At 40.0% G+C, this 20864-nt stretch overlaps 1 protein-coding gene across 1 annotated transcript in view; it reads left to right on the top strand.

Annotated features, from left to right (window-relative positions):
- Positions 1-20864, top strand: part of lepr (leptin receptor) — a 127761-nt gene that overhangs the window by 7238 nt on the left and 99659 nt on the right. Inside the window, exons 2-3 of the mRNA XM_059984384.1 lie at positions 5809-5866; positions 18695-18976. Of these exons, the coding sequence (XP_059840367.1) occupies positions 5827-5866; positions 18695-18976 (322 nt within the window). The 5' untranslated portion in view covers positions 5809-5826. The remainder of the gene's footprint in view (positions 1-5808; positions 5867-18694; positions 18977-20864) is intronic.

The raw sequence follows: 20864 nt of genomic DNA, 5'->3' as shown, positions 1-20864 counted from the left end.
ATTCAGGCTGGTGGCCTGAGGTCTGTGGGGGCAATGGAATGCCTGTTTAATACCCAGAGCCTGGCATAGTTGGCTATTAATCTTGCCCACAAAATGAGGGCCAATGTCAGAAACAACTTGCTCTGGTACCCCAAATCTGGGAATGATTTCTTTCAAGAAAATACACACCACAGTACTGGCTTTGTTACCTGTGGTAGGATATGCTTCAATCTATCTTCTAAAAATACCAAGAATTACAAGACAAGACATATCAGTGCTCATGCGGTAATTCAATAAAATCAAGTTGTAGTTGGCAGAAAGAGGATCTTGGCAACAGGATATATGCCTTTAGGCATGGGGTGCCTTTTCCTGGATTATGTTCTTGGCATATCAGACATTGTCTAGTAACATTCTCTGCTACTTTCTCCAGGTCCTGGCTCTACCATGATTCCAAACATTGCCCTACCATTCCTTCCTTGCCAAGGTGAGTATTGGTATGTACAGAATCTACACTATAGCCCAGTATAGTTTTGGTACGCAGACCTGACGGGCAGGAATAAGCCAAAGGTCCTCGTCGATGAATAAAAAAATCCAGCCGATTCCCAGGTGGCTTTCTCTGTTCCAGAGGCGTCCCTCTGTAAAACACGCACATCCTCAATTCCAGCCATACCCTTTGATTCGGAAACGGGGGATTCATTTTTAACCCGGCGATTCGTCATTTGGGGAACAATAAGGGCAGCTTGTTTCGCATTCGAGACAGCTCTGTTGTTTCCACGGTCAATCTCTAGCGCGTGCAAGAGCATTTAATAATGGCCAATTGTGAAGGAAGACAAGGTGGCGGACAAAGGGTTGTCAATGTAAGTTTTATTAGTCTTGGGCATACTAGAGGAGCTAACATAACCCCTAGTTTTCCAAAGTTGGCGACTCCAAAGGCACATCTACAGTCGGTAAAAATAATGGCCGATTTTCCAATGGCTAGGATGCATGCTCCAGTGCGTGCAAAGAGTTCAGCTAGCTTCGCTGAGTGAGGAGAAAGAAAGGAAGCGGACTCCGCGGTTTCTATGTCGGAAACAAGAGCATAACCTGGCCTTGGTTGTCTATAAAGGAGATCCCACCTCCATAGAAGACTAAGTCCGGGTTAGCGAGGGGGACGTCAGTCATGCCAGGTCGGACTTAAGTCAATTGGCTACACGGTCATGGGGTAGTGAATCCAGACGCTCAGGTGGGCATTTTAAAAAGGTGGCTGGGTTCACAGTAGAACGGGAAAAAAATGGAGAAGGAGGTTCTGTAGGAGAAGGACCTCATACCTAGTGTGGCGGGAATTGACAAGGCCCAGGAATTTACGCATCTGAGTCAGCGTAGTGTATTAACAATGGGGTTATAAAACTTTTAAAAACAAATAAATATTTATTTCTGACAAACTAACACACTAGATTTTTTAAAAAAAATATTATAATGTAGTGTGCTTATATTGTTCAGAATTGGACAAAATCAAAAATCAACCTTTCCTCACAAGGAAAGAAAACAAATATTAAAATATAGTAGATTGCTCCAGCCACCCACTGAAAATTTTAATGAACGTTTCTCCCTTTAGATGGCCTCTGTGGTTTGCTTTGAAAGACTGAACTGGACATTTCTTTCTGACAAGGCCAAAGATTGCTAATACAGCTACAATGCTAAATAACGAACGTCAGTCGGATTTACAGCTTTCCTAGAAATACTTTGTGAACTACTAACTCATTTAAAATGGCTTTTTGGAGCTTGGGTGGATTCTAACCTGTTCTTATTGTTGACTTTAACTCTGTCGGCCACCTTGCCCGGCAGGGCTTGGAGGAGGAGACACCGTACTGTGGGACGGGTTCCCTGCCTGCTGCGTGCAGCTGACCTCCCGATCATGCAGAATAAACATTCTGGAAATGATCAGGGGTCTCACCGTTCCTGGGTTTACACTGTTAGATTTATGGAGATGGCCAGAACGTGGGACAAGGCGTCCAATGTATCCTCATTCATCCGCGGTTTAGTTTGACAGGTCGCGCTTAACTGGTCGTAGTTGTCATGTCCAGGCCAAGTAGTGAATCGTGTCTGATCAGTAGAAGTAAGGGTGGCCATAGCCGGGGGTGGGAAAACAAATCTCGGGAGTTAGCGGGATAGTCAGGACAATTCTTAAATAATCACAGAACCCTTGGGCTTGACCTTTTTTGTCGGGGCGGCATTCAGTAATCACAGAGTCCGGAAGGGGTCCAGCGCTTATGGATTTGCATAGTAGGTGGTCCGGTTTCTGGGTTATGAACCGTCCTTATGGGCAATTGATACAGAGTTTGTATCGGTCCCGGTAAAACCAATGGCCCTTGTTCAGAGGTCTAGTCCGGGAGAGGTCCAAGCTGACTGCGTGTGCGGGCAGAAACGGGTATTGGGCTTCCCAACCGTTCCGGAGGAACTACATCGGTCGGTGACGATACAATGACTGTCGAGTTGGCGACTGGGGCACCAGGGGGAGAACCATATTGGGGTCGGGAACCTGACCGTGGCAAAACAGGCACCGATGCAGTTGTAGGTAGTACGGTGGGATTATTAGATCGCCTTACCCATTCCCAATCATCATCAGTATCGTTTTGGGAATCGGTCGGTATGTCTGAATAAAGGCGGGGTGCCCCAGAATTGTTTTTATTTTCCGTTTCCCTTTTCCCTTTATTTATTCTTCAATGGCCAGAATGTTTTGTCTCTGATAAAATTTCTTTCTCCATCTCCTTTGTCTGTTTTCATCCCTTACACCATTCTTCACAAATCGCTCTCAACTCTTGCCAGCTCCTAGGTTTGCCTCTTTTATCACGTACATCTAACCCTCTTCGCTTAGCGTTATCGGTCCAACGATTTAATTTATGTCTTTCTTCTTTTATTTTTGCCTCTTGTCGCCATGGGCCAATCAGGCGGCCTTACTCTTTCCCTGCCTTCCCTTTCCATATTAAATTTAAATCAGATGTTTCCTCCTGCAGGCCAATTGTCTTTCCCCAGATGTTTAGACAATTCAAATGACATCTGTCTCAGTTTCTCTTCATTGTCTGGATATTTGTACATTATTTTCTGTAACGAACTACTCCCCCACCCCCTCTTTGTTAAGGTGCGCACCCATCGTATTCCGGGGGACTCGAACCTCTTTATTCCCTTTGGGCCCTTCCTGCCAAAATGAGGGAACAAACAAAATAGTCAGAGAGCAGAGAGGATCCAAGGTTAAAGCTTACCTTGTGGGCCCGTTCGTCTTTGATTTACCCCCAAACGGTCCGTTCGTCCACTTATTCAGTTTTGGCGAGAGGTCTACACATTGGGACCTGCTCGCTGCTGCGCCAAGATGTCCATCTGCCTCTCTACCAGAGGTCTTTAGGTCCAGACCCGGAAATAAGTGTCAAACACATTTTATTTAAAAAGTACATACTGTACTGTTTATTAGCGAGCTTGCGTCGCTCGGTTGACAAAACAGTCCCCGCTCACAGATTCTGGGAAAACCTGCAATCAGCTGAGCACGAGAGTACAGTAGAGTGTGGGGCAGCTGTTGTACATTCGTTATCACATACATACCCGGATCTTTGCTAGGCATCCTTCCCCATGTAACAAGCTCGACATTAGTTATCTTTGCAACATTATTAGCCAAGCTGCAAGTAAGTCGGTTCGGTTTTAGCCCTTTTAATTCTGCATATAACTCCTCAACTGGAAGTAATATTTTAAAAAGTCTCAAGAGCAACAATTGTTAAATGTTTAGAGAACGCAATAAAGAACCAGAAAAATAAAGTACACGTGGACATGTAATTTATTTGCTTCAACATCTAGTCATTGAGTTCCAGTGATTTCAGTAGTAGTAGTAGTAGTATACAGTGTGGGCTGCTCAATGTCAAACTTCGAATATTACTCAGCGTAAATCGGGAGTGAACTTTGTTAAACTTTTGTTAATGACTGTACCTCTATATGGCAGGAGAAGCAATCTGTTAGTTTGGATCATGAACTCCATTACGCACAAGAAATAACATTTGGGGATGTTTTATACTGTAGTTACAAAAGATTATGTAAGAAAACAATGCAGCAGATTGCCATTGAGGCACAATGGATGAGCTGTTTTTGTTTTTCTGTTTCATTTTATGGTCTTTTACCAGCTACAAATTTATCATATAGATTACCTTATAACTGACTACATGTGAATTTACCTGCACTCAGGCAGTAGAAGACACTAACGCACCAGAGCTTAAACCAACACGCATCATAGATTCCTCCTTGACTTTTGTAGTCACTCTCAAATAAAACTTCACCTTAGAGTTTCTTTATGAATAGTTTTAACAACAGGCTTCCAAGGGTCAACTCTGGGCAATTAAAAATTAGAGGTTCAACTGTATTAGACACAGGACGATTTCTACATTGATCAATGGAGTGTTTCAGGTTGATTCAACAGCCAGACGATGTGTGACTAAAATAATTTGTTCAAAGCATTAAATGGTGTCGGTTTGCTGCTTTGCTGGCAATTCAGATGGTACAAGTATGCAATTTATTTCAGGTGGTAATTTCTGAGCAATGTAATATAAGGCCAGAATATTTGTTGGAGAATTGTTCGGCCAAAGTTTGACAATTTGACAGAAAGGACTATTAATTCCACTTATATCAAATTGGGGTCCAATGTTTTAGTGTTATTTAATTATGTATTTACAGGTTATCAGCAATCTCTAATTGCACTCTCTAAACCTATGATCTAGTGATAATAACATAGAAAGAAAACAGATGTGTTGTAAACCAGAAAAGGGAAATTTTGAACTTGTGCCTAGTTACTACATGCAAATGTCCTTACTATGTATTATTGTGAATCTTGTTTTAAAAAATATGTGGGGCATTAATAAAATTCTTTATCAGACCTCTTCTTTTTGACTGAGAAGCTTGGCTCCAGTCCACAATGTTTCCCTGTGACGCTGTTCATGCAAAGTGTAAAAACTCTGTAAAGTGTTCCTGTAGTAGGGAATTATTTTGGTGGATATAATCTATCAATTTCAGTTCTGTAATGTTGCACTGGGATGATGTACTGTGGTGGACCCATTTTTAACTTATGATTATGGCTTGCAGATCTCCACCAGCTATTATGCACACTGAGCATAAGTGAACATATCAATTCAAAGAAACTTGTTTTAAGGATCACTATATATAATTAGGGGGAAATAATTCATTTGTCAACAGAAATTGTACTAAAAGCTATGGAACTAATGGGAATCATGGATAATCAGAGTTTTCCCTGCCACACGTAACTAGAAATAAGTCAGAGAGAATTACATGCTAATAATTGATTTCTACGATTTTTAAATCATTCAGTGGAAAATCTCTCAGCAATATTTTTGACCTAATTTTTCTTTATACTTAGGATTGAGACAATTCCCCTTTGATTATTTTAAAATAGCAAGATGCTGGTAAGAATATCAAGGCATTGCCATTATTACTGGATCTGCAGACTCATTTTGAAGAGTGGGAGCTTAGATTTTTGGCCATATGTTTCAATATCAGAGCTATACCAATCAAAACATTTCAGCAAAAATTGTGAGGATATTGATATTGTGTGCAAAGCAGGCAGCATAGCGAATTGGCCAATGCCAAAAGGGAGAAGTGTGTGAATCTTTTGAATGAATTAGTTCACTGAAGCTGCTGGTGTTTTCCAAATTTAAACATTTAAATTTTGCATGTATTTTCTTTGTAGAAATTATTCTCACTCTGTTAGATTATGTTCTGCTCCAAATTAATTTAAACAATTTTTTTACCTGAATGGCAATATGCAACTTGGTTGTCTTTATTTCATTTTGTACATTTCAGGTTCCCTTCAGCTAAGAAATGATGTTACTGCAACTTGTGACTGCAACCTTGTGCCTGGGTAAGTCAAAGACTAAACTTCTTGCAGTATCCCTTTGAAATATGGGTGATTAATCTACAATTAGTCTACAGATATTTCTATTCTTGGCTCCTATGTCAACAGAATGGACAGCTGTGATGGCAAAGAAGCAACTGGGCTTGTGATGATATCCACACCAGCTTGTTATTTAAGTCACCTACAGCAGCAACATAGAATTTTATTTCTTAGCAATTCTTTTGATGAAAGTTGTTCATTTTCTCCTTCAATGAAAGGAAAATTGTTAATTTATTTTTCAAACCACTTTTGGAAGAATATGCAAATTTGCTTGGTTGCATTTTATGTAGCAACATGGCAGTTATACACTTAGTGGCCTCTTTATTAGTTAACTCCTGCACCTATAAAGTGGTCACTGAGAGCATGCTGGTGGTTTTCTGCTGCTGAGGCCATCCACTTGAGGTTTTGACATATCGTACATACTCTTCCGCACATCACTGTTGTAAAGTGTGGTTATTTGAGTTATTGTCATCTTCCTATCAGATTGAACCACTCTGGCTATCCTCCTCTGACCTTTCTCATTAACAAAACACTTTTTTTGCCCAAAGGAGTGCTGTGCACTGGCAGCTTGTTGTTTCTTGCACCATTTGCCATAAATGCTAAACTGTTACGTGTGTAAATCCCGGGAAATCAGCAGGTTCTGAGATACTCAAACCACCCTGTCTGGTACCTACAATCATTCCACAGTCCGTTACTTAGATCACATTTCTTTCCCATTTTGATGTTTGAACTGAACCTCATTACCATGCTTTTATGCATTGAGTTGCTGTCACGTGATGGCTTGATTAGATATTTGCATGAACGTGCATACCAAATAAAGTGGACACCAGGTGTCTATCAATTAGCTGGCTGTTGGCTTTATTGACCAATTCAACAGTTTAGAGGTCTACCATCATCAGGAAGCCCTTGGTCTGTGTTAGTGGCTCAGATGCAAGTAACACAATGTTTATTGCAAAATGGAAGCAACATTAGAGCTGCAAGGACACAGGACCTGAACATATAGTCACACAGTAGACAGACATTGAGGAAGTGCTGCTGGGCAGCTGAGTGTACATGTGGCAAGAAGCACTGCACCTGTGGAGGAGCCCGCCATCATCTCAAAGCACTGTGTGCAGTCAGGTCTTTCTCAATAGGGGGCACAATTGTCTACATCTTTGCACCAGTGAATGACAGCCCGTTAGATACTGCAGCAGTCTGCAGCTTCAGACTGCTGGATGCCAGATGTATAGAAGATAATGTCCAGCATTTCATTGAAAGCGAATGGCACAGTTGTCCTCATCGTGCTCAGCCGGTTGAATTTAGTGAGAACCTCCTCCTGAGCAGCTTTGGTGGATGTGGCCAACTGCTGGGAGTTCTGCCTTTCCACTATCATTTATCCTCTCTTCCTCCCAACAACTTTCTCTAATCTGCATAGTATCTGTTAATATTATCTGTGCTGATGAGTTATCATGTTATCTTTACTATCAGGGGTATCTTCACTAACACACTCATGTCTGGGGTAAATTAGGTCATGCAGAAACCCCGAAGTCAAGACAAAAGCCTTCAGTGCTAGGCACACTACTTGCTGGAGACATTGACCACTGTAAGATAAACATTAGAGCAATCTAAACACTTGTTGATTTGGAGCAACTAATCTGTAATTAATTTATTATTTTAAACAGCAGTGGCAGGGTAGGAGTTTGGGGTCTCTCCTAAGCACAGAGATGTTTTGAGTTGTGTGAGTTCGAGAGAGCTCATTAGTGGAAGTATCAGACTCCAGTATTACAGTGCTGGCATTGAACGCTGAGTTATTTAACGATCTGCCATTCTAAGAATCTCTGGCAACAGTTGGCTGACCTTAGCAACGTGGCACCAAGTATAACCTGTGCCACAAATATGCATGGTCACATTGATCATCATATTGGAATCAAATTGATAACCATGGGCCCAAAAAAGAGAAAGCTTAGGAGCCACATGTTGTAGTCACAGAATTCTTTAAGTATTTTTCTTTTGAATACATGTAAATTTTACATTTTAATATACCGGGGAAAATATTTTTTACATTCCTGTGGTATAATATTGCTGTTATAAAATGTACATTCTCAATGTTATATAAAGGTTGGAAAAAAGTCTTGTATACAATATTATGTAAAAAGAAACATGTTGAAGATTGTGCTTTGATAAGATAATGGTGGGAAAGTGATAGTGTCTACAGTTTACTGTAATCGCTCCTCTCACACATTTCTTTTGATGAAGTTGTTGACATGTGGTTTGTCACTTTTCACTTAAACATTGACATGTTCAGAATTCTGTCTTGCATAAGACCACAAGCTTTATCAGGGAAGGAGAAAAATAGTTGATGTTTTAATATTTTGTTTTTGCAAGCCAATTTATCCATCTGTACATGATCAACTATTTGGAGATTTTACTATTGGAGTAATGTTCTCTCTACCCTCCCCTCCTGTTCAATACCAGCTCCTACACGTTCAGGACTTTCAGCACGGTTAGCCGGAAAGATAATTTTTTTTTTCCTCAGTGTCTATTATGAGGTGCCTGTGTGCACTGCGGGTGCTCCCAAAACTGTGAAACAACACCATATGGCCTGTTTGAGTTTCTGTACATGCTGTTTGGACTGAAAGATGGAGAACAGACTTTTCAACGGCTGATGGACTCTGTGTAAAGACTTAGATTTTCTTTATTTTACCTGGAAGGCACACCAGCACATCCGAAACCAAACACTTATTACATCTCTGCACACATTTCAAGCTCTTAAGCCAATATGGGGTGATTAATAACCCCACTAAATGCCAGTTCAGGTTATCTACTATTGACTTTCTCAGCCACCACAACTCCTAATAAGGTATGACATGTCAAAGGTTGCCACCAGTATGACTTTTCCACTGCAAGAGATTTTAGGTATGGTGAATTTCTACCACTGTTTCATTTCACGAGCTGCTGAACTTATGCTGTCCTTGTATCGAGCTCATAAAAGCAATGCCACAATTACATGTTTGATCAGTCAGGGGACATGACCAGAGCATGTGATAATACTAAATCAGCTCTTTCAAATGCAATCCTACTGGTGCGCCTGGTGCACAGCAGCAATGCCATCTGGCCTGCATTTTGGAATTCACAACAGCTTATGTGAATTTTCAAACACCTTCTTACCATGGTGGACTGTCCCACCAGGTGGCTAGAGGTTGTCCCTCTTGTGTTGATGACAGCTGCAGACATGGTTTGGGCCTTCAACACCTGGGTCTTTCAGTCTGGCATCCCATCAGATATTTCTTCTGACAGTGGTCCCCAATTCACATCAAACCTCTGGGCTCCAATGGTGTTAAATTGCAGCATATCACCCGCAGTCCAATGGCCTATATCAGGCATGGGCAAACTACGGCCCGGGGGCCATATGCGGCCGGTTAAGCTTTTTAATCCGGCCCGCTGAACTTGATGAAATTATATTAATAAACCTTGTTAACGTTTTTTCCCCGCAATTCTGGCGTTTTCCCAATAGATGACGCACTCTATATACATTGACCTTTGTTGAGGTGCAGCGTGTTACTCCACATTTGCGCTTTACTCTTTGTTCGGCTCGACCTATTTGTGTGAACAGGCGTTCAGCGTCATGAACATCAACAAAGCCAGCCACAGATCCAAGTTAACTGACCAACACCTCAGATCCATCCTGAGAATCGCCACAACAAAACTAAATCCAGACTTTGATGCGCTGGCTAAAAAGGGAGACCAACAACACTGTTCCCACTGAAATTAAAAATAAGTTTCTTCGTTGTGTTATGTAAAAAATGCATTTGAAAATACTTTTTTCAATAAGCCTTACATGTTACATGTCATTTCTGTTAAGTGATGGACATGAGTAGTGCGCAGGTGCACGTACGTTCTCAAAATAAAAAATGCGCTCCAGACCAAATAACGCGCTCCGCATACTGACGCACTGTCACTGTTCTGTCCTTGTGCTGGTCGTTGTTGAGTTTTGGCACAGGGGACGATTGAATAAGAAGGAGCAGGACAAGTAGATCTGCATCTCCTACCGTTTTTGAAATAAAGACAGTCAGGAGGAGAGTGATGATGATAATATCTTGAAGGATAACAGAATTTTCAGTGCTTTAAAATAATAACTGTTACTATTAAAAAAAGCTGTACTTTATTCATTTAATTTTCAGTGTTTTAAAAGTCATTTCAATAAATAGCTAAATACCATGGGACTTCAAAGACAGATATTTTGTTGTAATACATTTGTTCATTTTCAATTAAAATTAAAGCACATGTTTTCTACATATCCCATGATATTTTATTTTCTCTTATGAGGTGTATTACCAAAACACTCTGTCCATCTGCTCCTGGTCCGGCCCCCCTGTCAAATTTTAGAACCCTTTGTGGCCCACAAGTCAAAAAGTTTGCCCACCCCTGGCCTATATGAACATTTTCACCATTCCTTAAAGGCTGCTCTGAAGGTCGAGTGTTGGCACAATCCTCCCCCGTGTGTCCTACCAGGGCTCAATATGCTCCGAAAGGGGACCTCATCTGAGTTGGTGTATGGGCAGCCACTACAGGTGTTGGGTGATCTTATTCCTGCTCAGTGTCTCAACAGCATTCTGCGCTCCTCAGTAAACTCAATTCTTTTACACCTATTCTCACTTCTCATTATGGCGTACAGCACTCCTGAGTTCCAGTTGACCTCGCCATTTCAGTTTGCCATGACTCACATCAACATCCCCTTACAATGGCCTGTTCTGCGTTTTGGAACTGGGCAAAAGAAATATATTGTAGATAGGAAGGGTAAACCTGAATGTATTTGTGGAGATCGTTTTAAACCAGCCAACATGAACCTGGATGGTTCCACTACCATACCCCGTATACCACGACATAACCGTGCATGTGTCAGCACACCCCTGGATGAGGCAGAAGCACCTGCTGTTACCCCAGCCAAGCCACGTGGGACTCGAGTCAGACAGACTTACAAGTCTGGGAGGGCCTGTGTAGGGTAATGTAATGAGTGACAAGATGACACATATTATTCATCATACAAACTGTTCTATGTAATTCACAAACACCGCCATTGAGTTGTTGTGTTCACTTTCAGAAACGGTGTCCGTTTTAATGACGTCAATATCATGCTGTTGGTTTCTTCGTAATGGGAGTAAAGGGCTGCAGTTTTGTTAAGCACATAAAATGACCCTCGCGTGTTTTGTTCACAAAAGTCTACATTAACACAGGAACAAAGGAAGTTGATCTTACACATTCGTGAAAGTGCACAGTTGTGAAATGGGCTATTATGAGCCAAATCAGACAAATATTGTGGAATGCAATTGGTGATGCCTCCAAGGAATTTATATTGGGATCTCCAAATGTTTACACCACAAACTTCCGTGCTAATCTAAATGGGAGTAAATGGGAGGAGACAATTGTAAAAGAATTTTCAGTGAGTGGTAGATGGGAATTTATTTTGGGGCAATTCATTGGAAAACTTACCTGAAGATTCTACATGGTAGTAATAAGAATAGCCAAATGACGCACAGTTGGGAAATGTGGCGGACTAAAGAAATTTCTAAGGTTGCACAAATCATTAAAAGGGACAAAACATAATTAAAAAAAATTAGCTTTCATTTTCTCAGGTATGTTGGATCACAATGGGATGGAGGTTGTCCAACAGTTGCTCAGAATTCTGGTTTGATTTTGGTTTGGGAATTTACCCTGCCCTGAGATGCAATATAGCACAGAATGAGTGCAGTGCCAGGGCTAGGGGGCTTAACTTAAGGGCAGCAGCACTGACACATTTTAGTGATTTAATTGAGGAGTTTAGACTGATTATTAATTATTAAAATCATTGATATTGTGTAGTTGGGTCATTTTCTCAAACAATGTAGTTCAGAGCAAAGGGATATGACCTTAAAAATAAATCTTACTGTACAGATGTGTGGTTAGAGGAAACATACTTTTTAATTTTGTCTCTCCTAGTAAAAAAAAGTTGTATCTGATGTACTTGAAAAAAATGACATTAGAGATTGATTTTGGAGGCCATTGATTTTAAGGGCTGTTAAAATATATATGTGACCTTTATACTAATAGCATAGAGGTTTAGGCATCTGAATCAGCCAAGCCTGTTTAGAACAACTAAATGATTCAGTCTCTCTGGGTTTATCGTATTTTATCTGGAATATATTTCTTATACTATTGGACAGGCAGCAGAATCTATAAATCAATTTATTTTAGAAAATGGTCAAACAAGCTCATTCACCTGCAGTTTTCCAGATTCCTCAGAACTTCAAACCAGCAGTTAGTGAACAACCTGGGAAAAATTCCCATGGGATATTCTGTTTCTCTGAGTTTCTACCAATCTCCTGAAGTTGTAGCAAGCGATTGATCTTCCCTGCGAATTGTACATGGCTGTTTCATGAATTGCTATATAAAATGTTGATTGGCTATTTTCATGCATCTGTCTGACACTCATTTGGAGTTAATTAAGAGAAGTACAAATAAATTATTGATACTGAGGGATTGTTGTTGGATTTAAGAGGCTTATATAATTTAACATAAATCTTTGATTCTCTGAGACAATCAGAAAAGTATTTCTACTTCAAGCATCAAAATAAAACATTTATAACTATTATGTTTGAAGGCTAAATCTGAATGTTATGCAAAAAAAAACAAACAAGTGAATTGGTTTATTACTATAACATGAGCAGAGGTACAGCGAAAAACTTGTCTTGCATATCATTCAAACAGATCAATGCATTACCAGTCAATGAATTACAACAGTGCATTGGGGTGGTACAAGGTAAACAACTACATGGTGCAGAATGAAGTGTTACTGTTATAGACAAAGTGCCATGTCAAATGACAATAATTGCAGTCATTTCAGAGTTGACTGTGAAGTCAAGAGTATCTTACTGTACTAGGAAACTGTTCAATAATGTTGTAACAGCAGGATAGAAGCTGTCCTTGAACCTAGAAGTATGTGTTCAGGCATTTGTATCTCCTTCCCAATTGAATGGGTGGTTGGGAGAAGAGACAATCCTCAAGTTGAGTGGAGTCTTTGATTATTCTGGATATCTTATTAAGGAGGTGAGAAGTATAGTCAGAGTCCATAGAGAGGAGACTGATTTCCATGATGTGCTATGTTATGTCCACAACTCTCTACAGTTTCTTGTAGTTGTGCCTAGAGCAGTTGTCATACCTGGCTATGATGCATCAATTAAAAACTGGTGAGGATCGAAAGGGACATGCTGAATTCCTTTAGGCTCCTGAGGAAGTTGAGGTGCTGGTGAGCTCTCTTGGCTGTGAGGTCAGCATGGTAGGACTAGGCTATAGGTGATGTTCACTCCATGTAACTTGTAGCTCTCAACTGTCTTGATTTCAGCGCTGTCGATGAATGCTTCAATGAACAGCTTTTTGTTTTGTTAATATTAAGGGAAAAGTTGTTGATATGTCACTAAGTGTCACAAAATCAAATTCTGTTGTCACTAAGTTAAAATTCACTACAAAGGTTCAATTGAATTGAATCAAAGATTTATTATCCAAAGAAAATAAATCTAATTCTCCTGTAAGTGATCCAGAACTTAAGAAATTTAATCTTTCAGCAAAGTTCCACAGTGTTATTCTTCCCATAACTTAAATTCCTGATTCCTGAACCATCTTCTCGGGTTGTTTCTTTACCTTGAAATAAGATATGAAAAAGAATACTTTTTAAAATTTATGTTTGCACTGGTTCTATATATGATTCTGTTTTAAAATTTTTTCTGTTTCCCGTTTTTTGTGGATTGAGTTCTGTGGACTTTCGTCTAAATGTAACACAGTTTTGCTGATTCGTTAAATAACCTGTTGTGAATAGCCAGTTGTATTTAAGCTCTGTTTCCTATGGAAGTTGGTACAATGAGAGATAAATTGTGATGAGTTACGCACAGTTACAGCAGAATGTGTCAGTGCTACAAGGGTATTTTAGTTCACTGAAGCTCAAGCTTATGAATAACTTGTTTTATGAAACTTTATCTGAAAATATATTGGTTACGAAGTTGAAAGTCACTTGGATTAATTTGCTATCTTTACCTTTTGTGCCTTGTGGTTCAGACTTGGTGCATATGAAGCTTGATGAGGCAGGGCAGTGCTGTATTAATGACGTCAATGATGTAGTGTGCTGTGCAGTGCAGTACATGATTGTCCTCTTCCCCTAATAGTGTTTGTAGTCAGCAGCAATCTGGTAGAATGGCAACTCTGTATTATAAATAACTCAATAAATAAATGCTGCTTGGAAGGCTGTTTGAAACTGATGGTATTCTGCCTGACAGGCACAGATCTTTAGACTGCAAACATAAATGTGTATATTTTTGTGAATAGTGAAAGATTGAATAATGCTGGTATTCAGATGAACCTGCATGTCCTTGTGCACAAATCACTAAGTTTACATGCTCGTTCTGCAAATAATTCAGAAGACAAATGAGATGTAAGAGGATTTGCATATCAGAATTGAGGACTTCTTGGAGTTAGGCAATACCTTTTTGAGTCCACACTTGGAATGTTCTGTACAGATGTGGGAAATAATTGTATGAGGAGAAATTAAATAGACATTGAATCTAGATTCTTTTGCATTTGGAGTTTCTCATTTAAACACACTGAATTATTAAAGACATGACAGAATTCTCCTGGCTAGAGCTTTTAGAACCAGGGGCCTCAATATCAAAATAAGGGCTTGGCAAGTCAGGACTGGGATCAAAAGAAATTTATTTACCCAGAATGTAGTGAAATAGGAATCCTCCGTCCACCAGTGCTGTCAAAAGATCAAATGGCCTGTTCTGCTTCTTTTTCTGAAATTCTCAGCCAGCTGATCAGAAGGTAAAGAGAAAGGTATTTTTTGTTCACTTACATTTAATATTAACTGGTGTTTCTTTTAAAAAATTAATTTAAAATAAAAATATTTTTTCATTTAAAATTACTTCAAAATTAAAAAGCTCCAAATGCATCCTATCAAAGCCTATCAGGTTTGTTTTGTTTTGGTCAGTACCTCTGCAATCTGCTTTTCTTCACCCGAGCATGTTGCTGAATCCTAGTGGTGGAAACACAATCTGCTTCAGACTCAGATGTGTGTAGCAGTGCTTCAGGATGTTCCGGTATGATCCAGCCTATTAAGTGCACCAAGCAATTTGATTGCTAAATGTTTCACATCAAGTATAAACTCAGACCAATCTTAGTAATATACAGATGCCACAGATTCCCCCAAATCATTTACCTCAGTGTTTCCACAGGCAGTGCTTTCCAATATATTTGTGCTGTAAACAATAATTTTAATTTTGGTATTGAATGCTGTGTCAATATTATGTAATCAACACTGATTTGTAGTTTATTGAAATCTACATATTTTATTGAAGGAACCCATGATCCCATATCAATTGAGCTTCTATTTGAAACATGTTTCTATGGAAATATTATTGCTGGCTTGTTTTGTATGATGAATCATGGGCAGGTTTCAGGTACTTGATTGCTAGAATGCAGGAGGAGTGAGAAAACAAAACATTTACATCAGAGATACACGCTACGTTCAGACTGGTTCTCAGTTGAAGCCTTGTCATTAACAATGAAGAAATAAGGTTCACGTGGTCTCTGAGATTTACTGCCTACATATTGGTTCATTATGTGCCTTGTCATATGACGTGAGTGATCTTGGTCTTTCCATGAACATGATTGTTCTTGACAAATTTATTTACAGAAGTGGTTTGCCATTGCCTTCTTCTGAGCGGTGTCTTTACAAGATAGATGACCTCAGCCATTATCAATACTCTTCACAGGTTGTCTACCTGGCATAACCATGACGTGATATGCACCAGGAGCTCATATGACCATTTACCACATACTCCCATGGCCCTGATTGACAGGCTAAGCAGGTGCTACCCCTTGCTCAAGGGTGACCTGTAGGCTAGAGGAGAGAAGGAGCACCTTATACCTTCTTTGATAAAGGCGTACTTCCACTCCGCAATCTAACTGTCTACTACTATATCATTTAATGCAATTTCAGATACATTATATTACATGGCTCCTTCTGTGAAAATAAAAATGAAACTGGAAATACATTTGTGTGTCACTTTATGCTTACGTGAATTTTGTAAATGCATTTGCGAGGAGAAAAAATTACCTGAAGACTAATGGTAGATAGAGTCATAAAGAAAGCTTGTGGCCTTCACAAATCAAAGTGTTGAGTACAGGAGTTGGGATGTTATGCTGCAGTTGTATAAGATATTGGTAAGGTCTAATTAGAAGTATTATGTGCAGTTCTGGTTACCTATCTACAGGAGAGATATCAATAAGTTTGAAAGAGGGTGGAGAAAATTTACAAGGATGTTGTCAGGTCTTGAGGACCTGAGTTACAGGGAAAGGTTGAACAGATTAGGACCTTATTTCCTAGGGTGCAGGAGAATGAGGGGAGATTTGAGAAAGGTAATCCAATTTATCCAACTTTTTTATGAGGGTAGATAGGGTAAATGCAAGCAGGCTTTTTCCACTGAGTTTGGGTCAGACTACACTAGAGGTTGTGGGTTAAGGGTGAAAGGTGAAATGTTTAAGCAGAACTTCTTTATTCAGAGGGTAGTGAGAGTGTGGAACGAGCTGTTGGATGTGGGTTCTATTTCAACATTTAAGAGAAATTTGGGTAAGTACGCGGATGTGAGGGTATGGAGGGCTATGGTCCAGTTCAGGTCGATGAGACTAGGCAGCATGATAATTCAGCATGAACTAGATAGGCTGAAAAGCATGTTTCTGTGCTGTAGTGTTCTATGACTCTGACTTTTAACTGAATCCATAATCTTATGGGTAAAACCACCTGATTTATCTTCTTTCAGGCCTTCCCAACCTTTTATATACCAGGGACCCCTACCATTAACCAAGGGGTCCATGGACCCCAGGTTGGGTACCCCTGTCTTATTTTAAAATATAATTCAGTTCCTACAAAGAAAAGTTTTAAGAACTAGTTCAGAGGGTAACTGAAATAGTTGATATTTGAACCTGTGTATTTGGTCAGGTGTGTTAGTGTTGTTACTCTCCAGCCTTAGGAAAAGCAATTGCTTACTAATTGCCACCAAGTCACAATTGACATATTAGACATGTATAATTTGTTTTAGCTCAATGCACAACACTTCCTCTATCTGTCCTGAGGGATCTGTGTACTCACTGGAAGCTTTCCCATGGATTAATTGATTGATTAGAGACAAGGGATCTTAGTGCAAAGAATTCGCACTGCAGTCTGTAAGGAGCTTGTACATTCTCTCCATCACTGCATGGGCTTCCTCTGGTGTCTCCAGTTTCCTCCCACACTCCATAGACGTACTGGTTGATTGGTTAATTTGTCACTGTAAATTGTCCCGTGACGAGGCAAGGGTTAAATTGGGGAGTGCTAGGTGCCATGGCTCGAAGGGCCGGAAGGGCCTGTCCTACACTGTATCTCAATCAATCAATAAGTAAAACTGGGCATAGTGCCAGCATGACACTTTCGAAAGGCCTTATGTACACCATTCATACATTGGAGCCAATGCAAGAGGAAAGTTCCGGGAACCAATCAGAATAATAACATGGACAAAGTTGTGTTGTAAAAAGGTGAGGAAACAACTGCTACTGAGTGTTTTTCTATTCTTATTGTGATAGGGTAGGATTGGTTGGGGAGAAGGTTTGTGTTTAAGTTCAACGTAAATTTATTACCAATGAACATCTATCATATACAATCCTGAGCTTCATTTTCTTGTGGGCATACTCAATAACTCTATAGAAAATAACCATACAGAATCAATGAGAAACAGCCCAACTAGGGTGTTCAACTAGAGTTGCAGATGACAACAGACTGTGCAAATACAAAAAGAAGAAATAATAATAATAAAAATAAATAGCAATAAATATTGAGAATATCAGACGAAGAATCCTTGAAAGTGAGTCCCTTGGTTGGGGGAGCAATAACCCCATCCACCCAAACAAATCCTCAGCATATTCATAACTCTAAGCCTTAAAATCCCAATAAAGGCAAGTAGTATTGGACTAAGTTAATGAAGGCACGAGCCAGATCAAATTGGCTGAGTCAAGTGATACTAAAGCTCCAGTAACAAGATCAAGAAACACAAGAGGGATAGTTTTACCACAGCGTGTGTGTGTGTGTGTGTGTGTGTTGGGGGGAGGGTGGCATTAGGGTTGGGGAATGGAGGTGAAAGGCCTGAAGAGAAAGGGGTGTGGAGCTTAGGGTTAATGGTAGGGTTGGAAGATGGAGGTTAGAGCTTGGCGGAGAGAGAGCTCAGGTTTGGGGATGTTTAAGCAAGGATTTGTGGTAGTTTGTGGTCCAGTGTTTGTGGAAGTGTGTGGGCCAGGGTCGTGGTGGTGTGTGGTCCAGGGTTGTGGGGGTGTGTGGGAACAATCCTATTGTAAATGCTCTAATTTTATAAGTACAATCAGTATTTAAAGGCCTAGTTATTAGGCTTAGTTTTGACCAGTTGAACAGTAGGTATTGTTTTTCTGCCCAGTTATTAGGCTTCATGTCAAAGAAAATATAGCTTCCCTACTTTGTGTAGTTTTTTTTGTGATCTCTTTTGTAACTGGGTGCATGGGGGGGCCGGTGGCAGGAGGGTAGTTTACCCAGGATTACATTAATGGAGAATAGTCCTACTCCCTTTGGGGAGTAGATTTTGTTTTTTGGCCTAGTTCTTAGGCTTCGTTAAAAAGAACACATAACTTCCCCACTTTGTGTAGTTTTCAGTGATCCCTTTTTTATCTGGGTGTGGCGATGTATAGACTGTCTTGAATAATTACAACTTTGGTTCGCTCTTTGTTTTGCAGGAGTATCTGTTTTAGTTGACGCACATGATCCAGAAAAAGCTTTTGAGATTCCACCATGGAATTTTACGATGTTTTGCACACTGCAGAAGCACGGAGCTACTGAAAAACACAGAAGCTGGCAGACCCAGTTGTACAGGAATTCAAGCTGTCTCCATTCTTCACTTAGTGATTATATGCGAAGTGCAAATACATCACGTTCAACAGATCAAGATGGGTTTAGTTGCTGTCTCTGGAAAGAGGCTGATGCGCAATGCCCTGCACAGTTCGTCAAACGAGAGAAAAGTAAGTATCTATTTTCATTGGTTGCATTGTGTTTGTAAGTGCTTTTTTTGCTTTTAAAAGAACCTTAAAAATCCACAGCCTGTGTAAACATATTGAAGGAAATCTGTGTACAAAAGTCACTGAGGATTAAGTCCAAATGCGGTAAAACTAACTGATAACAGATGTGTTTAGCCATGGAATTATAATTTCCTTGATGGTAACATCATTAACTGGTGGATTTTGTAAAAGGATTGGCAAATTCTAAAATAACTCTGTTGAAATAATGTTGGAGATCTGTTTGCACAGGATTGATTTAACACAAAAAGCTTTTATTTATTATTCATTTGAATAATGGATCAGGCCTTTTACTTTTTGAGTGTAATCCAGCCCACAGAGGTCTATAGGAAAGTTCTGATCTCTGGCACTGTAAACGACCTTTCTCAAATTAAAATCTGGTGGCCATAAACTCAAAGGATAAAATTGGCAAGAGTAGGTATAGATTGGCAGCAAACTCTAACTTTTGCTTGGACAGCTGAATTCCTGTAGACACAACAGGAACTTGGTGGGGGTGGGGGGAAATTGTCAGGACAAAAATATTAGCATTGCAGTTTATTCAAATTGTGTTATTTCTGATTGGCAAGGTCCTTAGTGTGATTAGAATGGTGTGTCCAACATCAAATATGCTCCATTGTCTAGTCTTAACACCTCTAGCCAAAATTAAAAATTTAAAATGTAATCTTATATCTTTTAAAAAATTAGTTCACTTAAGAGTCTTATTTATAAATCTGAGATCAGTTGCATCATTGTTCCACAGGCCGTCTCCTGGTTCAGAAGGCCCAATTTATGGACACCTATACATACGAATGACCTCCTAAATGCTATTAAATTCAGATGTCCACACACACAGTACATATATCGGATCCTCTGCATGTCAGACTCATTTCCTCTTTCCACGTTTAGCATATGTTCTCTCTTATTATTGTTCTCTGATTTTGATAATCATTCTATTCAAAACTGCAGAATATGGTTACCACATTGAGAGATTTTTGTGTATTTTATGGCTTACGGACAAAATTGACATGGACATCTGTAAAAATGGAACCTGTTCATTACCCTGGGGTGCTTTGTGTTAGTCAGACTGGGAAGTGCAGTAGAAGTCGGTTCACATCTGGCAACATGGTAGTCTTCAGCAAACAAGGAAGATAGGGGTGGGGGGCTTGGGGAGAAGCTATCTCATGGCTGGGAAGGGTGGGAAGATAGTGGCCAGGTTTGTAGGATTGGGTGTGTGGTCATGAAGGATGGTGTGAGTGGAGAGTGATAGTGAAGCAGATCACTCACTGAGGGTATAATGAACTGTTAGAAATGGTGGTGGTGCATGGAATGTGTGGAAATTTGTGTTCATTGACAGGGTAGGTGCGGCAAGATGCAGGGCTAATATTCTCAGAATGAAAGCTTGTTAAGGTTGAGTGTGCAGGATAGATAAGAGGGTTTAAGAGCTCAGTAGGGGACTGGTGTCTGGCAGCACCTTGAGTTTGCCCTTCATGGGCTTTGCTCTGCTCTTGGGCAGTTACAGCTGATCAGAATTTATGCATGTGACTTTAAGGCCCTCCCTTCAGGTAGCATACAGACCTTGGGAAAAGCTAGGCTTGCCGTGAAGGCATCAATCTGGTTTCTGGTTTCTGACTTTGACATGTAAGCAGAACCTGTGTCAGGCATAGGGCATAGAGCAGTAACAAGTCCTTCAGCCTGTGATGTTGTTTCAAACTAATTAAACTGATGGCATCTAATTAAACTAATTCCTTCTGCCTACACATCATCTGTATTTGTTCATGTGTCTGTTTTTGAACCTTTTTATCACTTCCACCAATACTCCTAGCCTCATGTTCCACTTCTGAATTAAATGAGTATG

This window comes from Hypanus sabinus, chromosome 11, assembly GCF_030144855.1.
Source record: "Hypanus sabinus isolate sHypSab1 chromosome 11, sHypSab1.hap1, whole genome shotgun sequence".
NCBI classification, from domain to species: Eukaryota; Metazoa; Chordata; class Chondrichthyes; order Myliobatiformes; family Dasyatidae; genus Hypanus; species Hypanus sabinus.
Note: the sequence above shows the minus strand (reverse complement) of the source record. Positions and strands in the feature narration are given on the sequence as shown.